This window comes from Mandrillus leucophaeus, unplaced genomic scaffold (assembly GCF_000951045.1).
Source record: "Mandrillus leucophaeus isolate KB7577 unplaced genomic scaffold, Mleu.le_1.0 Scaffold1, whole genome shotgun sequence".
Taxonomy (NCBI): domain Eukaryota; kingdom Metazoa; phylum Chordata; class Mammalia; order Primates; family Cercopithecidae; genus Mandrillus; species Mandrillus leucophaeus.
Genome location: NW_012098097.1, coordinates 1,397,828 through 1,408,114, shown reverse-complemented (window position 1 = coordinate 1,408,114; position 10,287 = coordinate 1,397,828). Strand labels below are relative to the sequence as shown.

The following is a 10,287-nucleotide window of genomic DNA, read 5'->3' as shown; positions in this document are numbered from 1 at the left end:
TCTTTATTTCTTGCTACAAAGTAAACTTTTTAAAAAGAAAAGCCTTTGAAGATGTATTACTGAATTCAGTTCTGTGTAAACTAAATATGCTATAAAAAATGTAATCCCTTTGTGCCAGTTTTGGGAAATTACTTTGTCAGTTACTATGTTACCTACCTCACATATTTACTATATGAACTAGTGGTAAGATTTAAACAATAAACCTCCTAATAGACGCATGAACATTTTCCTAAACGTGAAGTACATAAACATAAAGATTGCTTTAGGAAGTGGGGAAATGCTTCTTTGGCAGGGTAAGCATGAATATTTAATGAACTCCATGCTTATCTCCTGTCCAGAAGGCCAGTGTTCCTTTGCTGCTGCCTTTTTTTTTTTTTTTTTTTTTTGAGACAGAGTCTCACTCTGTCGCCCAGACTGGACTGCAGTGGTGTGAGATCGGCTCACTACAACCCTACAACCTTCACCTTCCGAGTTTAAGTGATTCTTCTGCCTCAGCCTCCCGAGTAGCTGGGATTATAGACGTGTGCCACCACACCTGGCTAATTTTTGTATTTTGTAGTAAAGATGGAGTTTTGCTATGTTGGCCAGGCTGGTCTCGAACTCTTGACCTCAAGTGATCTGCCCGCCTTGGCCTCCCAAAGTGCTAAGATTACAGGTATGAGCCACCATGCCCGATCTTCCTTTGCTTCTTCATCATAAACTGACAACGTCTCCTTGTCAGGGAGACTTTTGAACTCCACTAACTGAAATTTCCCCATCAGCAAATTGAAGACAAAATTATCTAAAATTAGTAATACTAACAAAAATTCATATTGATTGTATGCTGACTCCATGCTAGCGCTTAATGCACATAAACAGAGTGTCATTTAAGCCCTGCAACAACCCATTTAGTATCTCCTTTTCATAGATGAGGAAGGTAAAGCTCAGAAAGTTTCGTTAACTTGAAGATGGACACACAGCAAGCTTGTGGCACTGTTAGGATCTTTTATACATAAACCTTGCCTTTGTTGTTTAAGAATTTAGTATTAACATTATTTATTTGTTTCTGTTTTAAGGATTATAGATTTTCAGTTGTGTGTAATACCAAGAGATTGCACTGTTTTCCGATTCTTATGAATATTATCAGCAATGGGCTACTTCGAATGCTTAATCACACACAACATATTCGAATTGAGTCAAGCCCATTTCCTCTTGTAAGTATTGGATTTACTGAGTCTAAACAATTAAGAATTGGACAAATAGCCTATGTTTTCTCTCTTTAGCTTTTAAATATCTACAAGTGATTGTTAAGCCTGAAAATTATTATTTTGTCCTAATATTTTAAATGAGTTGTAGCAAACAAAACAGGATTTCTTTTTCTTGCCAAGTTATCAGATAATTATCATGAGGGAATACTTTTCAATATTTTGTCAGTCTTCTAGGGAATGTTTTGAAAAGTTGTACATACTTGATTGTGGAAGTGTATGAGAGAGAGAAACAGAAGTAAGAAAACACTGACTTGGAAATCAGGAGCACTTGTAACCCTGGTTACTTATAAATCTATTATAATTAGTTAGTGGACCCTCCATTGACTAAATGTGTAGTAGACAGACTAATATGAAGGGGAATCTGCCAGTTCTGAGGCTATCTGTTGATTTATTTCTTCACCTACTCATAGTTGCTCTATGTTGCGAGGGACAGGCTGCATTGGATTCTGTGTCAGTTGGCTGTAGTCTGGCTTCAGACAGTTTAGACACCAGAAAGCAGTGATGGGAGACAGAAAAGCAGAGGACCCCCTACACTGGGCTCCAGTCACATCACCTCCTTCTGTTGTTCCTGCAGCCCAGGAGCAACAATGGCTTGCTTCTCACTTCACCGTCCTTGTGGGATGCTCACCACCCACCTAACCATGTCATTAAGGAATTGCACTCTAAGTACTTAATGTAGTCACGGTTTTCTGGTTAGACCCTGCCTGATACCAACAGGAGTCTCTCAAAGCTGGCTCTAACTGTTTCACACCAGAAGTTTAAAACATCAAGAAGCAGGATTAGAAATGAAGCCATCCAAAGCAAAGTCCATTGTGTGACAAAAGTGTGAAGTTCAGTTTTGGCTTCACTGAATCAGTGAATCAGTGGTGCTGGGAGAATATGCAAGCGCAGATTTTCTGCAAGCCATGGGGACAATGGGGGTGAAATATACAGTACTTGAGATGTTCGTGACAGACATATACCTCCGTGAGTTGAATATGAACAACTGATCACGTAAACAGGTCTGCTGCACAGGGTGACTTGAGGGAAGGAGTGTCTCAAGGGAATTCTCTAGAACATGGAACCAGAGGAGTAGCAGAAAGAGACAGTGATTACCCTTCCTCTTTGGAAGGATAGCAGCATAAGCCTGTCTCATTGCAGAATTATTTTGAGACAGGCTCATGCTGCTATCCTTCCAAAGAATACATCCACCCAGCTACTGAGATTTCCATCTCTGGGTTTGCTCAGAAAGACGTGCTGCTCAGGCCTGAATTATGTGTTCATCAGAAGTCCTAACTTCTGAATTATTAGCTTCCTAATGCCATTGTGTTTGCTCAGGATGGAAATGGACTGAAGTCCATAGCCACTCTATTAGGAACCTGTTCCCCACTCCCACTTCCCCATGGCACACACCTTTCCTCCCTCATTCCTATGATGAAAAATGGATTTGCAGACACAGCCCTCAAAACCTTAAATAAAGTTAAAGAATTACAGAATTATTCTGAGACAGGCTTATGCAGCTACCCTTTAATTATATCCATGAGGTGGTCCTAGATGCTGCTTGAATGTCCACTTGGCCTAGCCTCGAGTGGATGATGATTTGGGGGCAGTGATTTAAAGTTCCTTTCCCTGAAGTTAAGACAAGCAGCAACAAGTTTTCTTCTTAGTTCTGTGCTTCAGAACACATCCACCCAGCTACTGAGGTTTCCATCTCTGGGTTTGCTCAGAAAGACATGCTGCTCAGGCCTGAATTATGTGTTCATCAAAGGTCCAAACTTCTGAATTATTATGTTTGTGTTGTGGTAATAATGCATGATATAAAATTGACCATTTCAGCTGTTTGCAAGTGTACAGTTGAGTAGTATTAAGTCTACTCACACTGTTGTGAAATGCGTCTCCAGAACTTTTCCGTCTTGCAGAATTGAAACTCGACGCCCATTAAACATTTCCCCCTCCCCCTATCCCCTAGAAACCACCATCCTACTTGGTTTCTATGAATATTACTAGTTTACATACCTTATATAAATGGAATATTTGTCTTTTGGTAACTGGTTTATTTCACTTAGCATGTTTTCCAGTTTCGTCTACGTTGTAGCATGTGACAGGATTTCCTTCCTTTTTTTTTTCTTGAGAAGGAGTTTTGCTCTTGTTGCCCAGGCTGGAGTGCAATGGGGTGATCTCTGCTCACTGCAACCTCCGCACCCCGGATTCAAGCGATTCTCCTGCCTCAGCCTCCCAAGTAGCTGGGATTACAGGCATGTACCACGCCTGGCCGAATTTGTATTTTTAGTAGACATAGGTTTCACCATGTTGGTCAGGCTGATTCAGACTCCTGACCTCAGGTGATCCTTGTCAAGGTTGAATAGTATTCCATTGTTTGTATATACATACACATTTTGTTCGTCCATTAATTTGGACTTTTGGGTTACTTCCCCCTGTGAGTATTGTTGGTGTGAATATGAATGTGTGGGTGTCTCTTCGAGAGCTTGCTTTCAATTTTTTTGGAAATATCCCCAGAAATAGGTCCTAAATGACTTTTTGACTTCTCTTTGTTCTTTGAGTTGAAGATCAGAGTCATTTTCCTTCCCACCTGTGTGCATCGATGGTGATGAGCTACACGTTTACTTTGATTTTTCAACATTTCAAAAAAGTGCATTTTTGTGGCTATAATTATTTGTTTCATTTAACAAATATTCACTAGTTTAAGCCATGCTTTATATTTTCAGAGCCACATAGGACTCTGGACTGGGCTGCCGGATGGTTCCTTTTTCTTATTTTTGGTTCTATGTAGCATTTCTCCTTACATCACCATGGGCAGCATCAGTGATTACAAGGTAAGAAAAAGCGGGGAAAAAAAGAAATTTCAGGAATTTCAATATCTGTATTTTGAATGCTATGTGTTCAAAATGTTTTCTGAGAAAAACGTTTGAATGTATGTTTAATTTAGATATTGTAGCTAAACCTTATTCTTAGCAAGTCAGATAATTTACTTATAAAAACTCAAAATGCTTTTTTATTCCAATGTCACCTGAAAAGTACAATGATTTTTCAGAGACTCCAATTAGTCTAAACCTTCAAAGGGAAATATTATAAATCTTTTGACCACATTATTTCCCAAGCACAAGAAGGAAATCATTGATGTTGAAATTGAAGGCCAAATTTAAGACTTGAATTCCTTTGCCACTCTGGAAATTGCAATTTTATGTTATATTTGTGTTCAATTATGCCCATTATTCAGACAAAACAGTTACATATATCAGTGTTCACCATCCTGACCTAGAAACTCTCTAAGATATTTAGGTAAAGGTAAATGTATTATGTCCTCCAGGTCACAAAATAATACATCTTTTTTTCAGATGGAGTCTCACTCTATTGCCCAGGCTGGAGTGCAGTGGCACAATCTCGGTTCACTGCAACCTCAGCCTCCTGGGTTCAAGCAGCTCTCCTGCCTCAGCCTCCTGAGTAGACAGGATTACAGGCCTACACCACCACGCCCAACTAATTTTTGTATTTTTTGTAGAAATGGGCTTTCACCATGTTAGCCAGAATGGCCTCAATCTCCTGACCTTGTGATCCACCCACCTCAGCCTCCCAAAGTGCTGGTATTACAGGCTTGAGCCACCATGCTGGCCAATACTTCTTTTTATAGAGTTTAATGCCTTGAACATTATGAGGTTACTTTTCTATTCATTATGCAGAACCAAAAGAAGGGTGCCAAGCAAAACCAACAAAACGGAACTTCCTTTTTTTTTTAAATAGACAACTGGTAAACCATGGAACTGGCTCTATAAGCCTCAGGTTACTAAGCCGTATATGCATAATTTTTTTTTAATATTAGAAGATTAGATTTTATTTATCTTAAAATTTCTTCCAATGTGTTTGTGTTTATTTTAGATTTGCATTTTAATTGAATCTATATACATTTCTTTCTTTTTCTTTTTTAATCAGAAAAATGCTAAGTCCCAGCTATGGATTTCGGGCCTCTACACTTCTGCTTACTGGTGTGGGCAGGCACTAGTGGACGTCAGCTTCTTCATTTTAATTCTCCTTGCAATGTATTTAATTTTCTACATAGAAAACATGCAGTACCTTCTTATTACAAGCCAAATTGTGTTTGCTTTGGTAAGTAACACAGTACATAAACCAAATTTCATAAAGTAATTAATAATAAATTTTAACATTGTTATTTTATGTAGTTAAGATGTTTTAATTCATATTTTCTAATAAACCAAAACATAAAACATGGAAAGTTTTATGTATGATATAAATGTGTTTTAGATATTTGTATGATAAAATGTATGATAAAATGTGTTTTAGAATTTGTAATCTAATTTTTTCCTCAGTAATATTTTATTTTTTGACTGTGTTATTATTTGTATTATCCTCAGGTTATAGTTACTCCCGGTTATGCAGCTTCTCTTGTCTTCTTGATATATATGATATCATTTATTTTTCGCAAAAGGAGAAAAAACAGTGCCCTTTGGTCATTTTACTTCTTTTTTGTAAGTACATATACATACATACAAATAGAAAAATAGAGTTATTTTTTAAACTTCCGATGTAATCTTAAATACAGATGTCTGCCTTAAGCAGTAGGGAAAATTAATAATACTTTAAAATTGCACCATAGAAAAGAGAGGGAAGTGCAACACTGTTACTGAATCAATAATATTTCTAAAGAAATCAGGTGCTACCCATTGAACAGAAGTTATGGAGAATCTTACAGAAGACCTGACGTCTAAAACATCCTGTTGAGTTTATGTCTCCTTCAGAATACAGGGCTTCCTGCCAACACTAGAAAATTGGCTTCCTGACAGTTGACAGTACAACCCATCTCTACGGTCTTCAAGAGGCCTCTTTTAACCTTAGCTGCTGATAGTTTCAGATACCAAAGATGTTTTATACTTATGCCAGGTTACTTATTAGTATAAAAGTAAAGAGCTTGTCCAAGATCATGGAAAACGTTGCTGGAAATGTTTGCTGAAACTCTAGAGACACCAGAGTGCCTTGGGTCCTACACTTCAGGCCTCCATTAACTGATATCCTCAACTGGTGATTGAATGTCTGTCTGTAAAACAGCTCTCAACTCTTGGAATGGGAATCTTGAACCCATGAGAAGAACCCAACCAAAGATCATCTGTAAGAAATGGTATATTTAATATTAGATTGGTGCAAAAGCAATTGTGTTTTTCTTTTGCTATTTAAAGTAATGTCAAAACTGCAATTGCTTTTGCACCAACCTATATCACCCGCTGACTTCTACAAGAAATTAGTCTGGGACTCTTTTGGCCAGCAGGTAGCTATTGTTCCTTCTCAGTGGACAGCACTTGGGTTTGACTTCTCTGGGTTGTATTTCTTTGTATTCAGCAAGTAGTGTCTATAACTATATCTCTCACCACCATCAGCACAATCCAGTGGAAGTACAGAAGCTACAGAAAGAACATTAGGGTTACCTTACTCAGGCTTTCAGGCAGCCATGAGGATTTGGTGCACCAAAGGTCTTTCCATTTATCCTTTTCATGGAGACTATTTTTTGTTCAGCCAACAGACTTACTGCCATGTCCGGGGTAATCCCAGGTGCTAGATCAGATGTCTGTAGAAGAGAGTCTTACTGACACTCAGTTGGTTTCTTTTCAGCCAGCACTCTTGCATCTGTCTGGCAAAGGTGAACAAAGAATTCACATTCATTCTTTGTGTTTGCCAGTAGTTTTAGCTCTGAATAAAGTCTACCTTGGAGGTGATAGCCAAGAAATGTCAGGGTTATTGTCCAACATGATTGCACTTGGGTCTGCTCCTGCCAGCCTGAGTGATGCTGCCGGTGCCCTAGTGAGTGCCCCTCATAGACGCTCTTTCAGCAGCTTGTGCTTCAGTCCTAGGTAAACAGCGTACTAGAATCATGGTTCCTTCTGTTGCTTTTGCCACTCTTTGTGTTGACCCTTATTACACAGAAATCATTACAAACTGGAACAAATGCACATCTAGATGGACACTTTTTTTTGCTTTGTGCCTCATGAAATAGTTGCCCCTGGTTACCGTATACTCACAACTCATCCCAGTTTGTATAGAGCTGGAAATTTTTCAGATAAGGGAGCATTCAACATCAGTGGTAGAAACATACCTCAGCCCTTGCCTTTTAGCTTTTAGTGGAGAAGCTGATCTGATTTGATTTCCTCATGGCTGCAGGCTCTGTAGTGATGCTTTGGGTTGGAAAACATTATAGACAAGATTTTCTCAGCCAAGTTCCAGGAGTTCAAACCTGCGCATCAATTCCATAGACTGTGACAGACCTTCTAGAACTTAATATGCCAGAATCTTCCAAAACAATAAGTTTCATCTCTAGACTTAGAAAGCAGAAACCATTTTCCCATTGTGGAGTAAGGAGTGAGAGTCCAGTGAGAGCAATTTTCCTTCACAACACAGCAGAAGGCAGAATCTGCGTTATCATATTATGAATTTGCCTTGTATATATGGCAGCAAGTGAATAGATGAACAAAAGAAGAAATAACTTTGTTCTTTCTAAAGTAAGATGATAATGCAGAACTGCTTCTTAGGCTTGTGGACTAAGGTGGTGATTAAGGTGTTCTCACTGTGATTTGAAAAAAATTGTCACAAATAAAAGATCACAGCAGAAAATGACACTGAAAAACACTGTATTTTTAAAATCAAAACACATATACATATGATTGCATGCCTTTTATCCTTTGCTGCCATTTATGCTTAAGTTGTTATGGATTCAGATAAGGCAAGACAATATTCCAGAGGCAAGGTATGTTTTGTAAAATAAAGACTGTCCAAAATGTAAAAACAAAATTACACCGCAGTGTAATAGTAAAATATGTATTTGTGTATTTGTAATTTCCGATTATTTTTCCTTTGCCCTTCTTATGCTTATCTATTTCAGTGTATTTATTTATTTATTTCCTTTTTCTGTCACTGGAAGGAATCTACATATTTCTAGGATGGTGGAATGTCAGACTTGAAAGAAATTTGAAATTGTCTAGTATGATTTACCTAATTTTATAGTGTTGCAGGAAGTTAAGGAAACAGAGAAACTGATCAGGATGCAGGAGAGCTTTTATTTTAGGTGTATATCGGCTCAGCGGACATGCGTCCTGAAAGTCTGAGCCCCGAACAAAGAAAGTGAGCAACTTTTAAGCATTTTGGGGTGGGAAATATGTGAAGCAGGAAGCAGGTTTGCAGAAGCAAGAACAAACGCTGTTAGTCATTTATGCCATGACTTACATCTTAGGAAAAATATGAGTTGCAACTCAACTTTCACTTATTTATCTCGTGACCTTGCAGCTGCACAGCAAGAACAACAGGGACTTACAGAACTTACAAATCTGTGGGAAAGAGATATGGTTAGTGTTTCTTGGGACAGACAGTATTCTCTCTTAACTTTAACTTCTGGGAGGGAGGCCACTTAAATTCTTTTCAGCCTTGGTTAATACAGCAATTCATTCTATGAGTCATTGTTATTTTTCTTACTATTACTATAATTTTTACTATTATTACTTATACTATTATTCTGTTATTTTCTTAATTTCCTACTTCAATAGAGGAAAGAATTAAGTAACTTGCTCAGAAAAACACGAAGAATAGTGACAGGCTCAGGAATAAACTTGAGTCTCAGACCTTATGTCATTCCTTATGTTAAAAAATATGAGACAGTAGCATGGTTGGAAATACTGATTCAAAACTTGTGCTGATAACACATCTTGATTTCAGTAGGCTAAAAAGTTTCAAAATTATACCTCTTCACAAAGACCTCAAGCAGTTTGCACTAAAATTTGCATTTGCATACAGATAACTTATAATTTATTTCTAAATATGTATTGAAAATATATGTTGTGAGAATTTGTCTTTCATCGTACAGCTAGTATCAACTTAAACCAAGCTAGTCCTAGGACTAAGGTAATTTGTTTACTCCTCACAGGATCGTATGTCAGAAAGTATAGTATGTTGATATTCAGTGCGGTTGTCCTTTGGTGATCTGGGATCCATTTGGAAGGACAGTGCAGGTGATGTCTCTCCATCGTTGAGTGAAGCCACAGTCAGCAGTTAATTTGTTTCTAGAGTCCAGTGGACTTCCGTACCTCCAGGGTTGTGGTGCTTCATGGGCACCCCAGACCCCTGGCTGATAAGGAAGTACCTTTTCAGCCTATTATGCTCTGTGGTGGAGGTATAGTAGCACATCTTAGCACATTGAGTCCTGGAGTAACCGCTCGCACTGTCAAAGTTTAGACTCCTCTCTTGTTCCAGTGGATGAGAAGAGAGGAAAGATTGTAGAAATGTGGAGGTCTGGTAGAATAAGAAAAGTCAGCTAAGTGAACTAAAGGACTTAGAGTAAATCCGAGATTTCTCATTTGTAAGGGGAGAGATGATAAAAGTATCTACATTATGGAGTTGTGAGGATTAAATTATCCCTGCTAAATTATTAAAACCTGGCATTTATGTAATATTTAGTGAATTTAGCAATTATGATTCTGTTTTTATTATAATCGGTACATTAATAAGATCTGGCAAAGGGTAGTGCTCAATACATACTTGGCTGATCAATTGATTCTTAAAACAAAAAAATAAACAATTATCCTTATTCCTTCCCATTTGCCAATAAAAATTTATAAAATAAAATAAATCCATCACAATAAAAATACACACTCTCAGAAAAGTCCTTTGTTTGGTATGGGGAAGAAATGGAGCAGGAAGGACAATGAGAAAGCTCCGCAGTAGTCTGGTTGAGAGACAGTATGGATTGTTCATTTTTTTATGATAGCCATGTAACTTTCAACATATACAGGTTTTTATTCATTAGCAATATTGTTACCTTAGCTATAAAAAGGTAATCCCTCTATCCTCTTGTCTTGGATTAAATTTAATAATACACTGGCAAGAAGTCTATTTGGTCATTTTAGCCGTCACCTTAGTTGCCAGTCTTTATTAAGAATTTTCTATTGGGGATCATATGTATTTTTGTTAACAAAAGCTTCTTCCCTACTCTCTCTAAAAGTAGAAACTATCATTGCCAAATGAGTATATCTGCGTATAGGAACATTATGAT

General features: G+C 37.7%; 1 protein-coding gene across 1 annotated transcript in view; it reads left to right on the top strand.

Moving 5' to 3' along the window:
- The window catches only part of ABCA6 (ATP-binding cassette, sub-family A (ABC1), member 6), a 62,132-nt gene that overhangs the window by 37,580 nt on the left and 14,265 nt on the right, over positions 1-10,287 (top strand). Inside the window, exons 22-25 of the mRNA XM_012001498.1 lie at positions 1,017-1,193; positions 3,953-4,060; positions 5,175-5,348; positions 5,615-5,728. Of these exons, the coding sequence (XP_011856888.1) occupies positions 1,017-1,193; positions 3,953-4,060; positions 5,175-5,348; positions 5,615-5,728 (573 nt within the window). The remainder of the gene's footprint in view (positions 1-1,016; positions 1,194-3,952; positions 4,061-5,174; positions 5,349-5,614; positions 5,729-10,287) is intronic.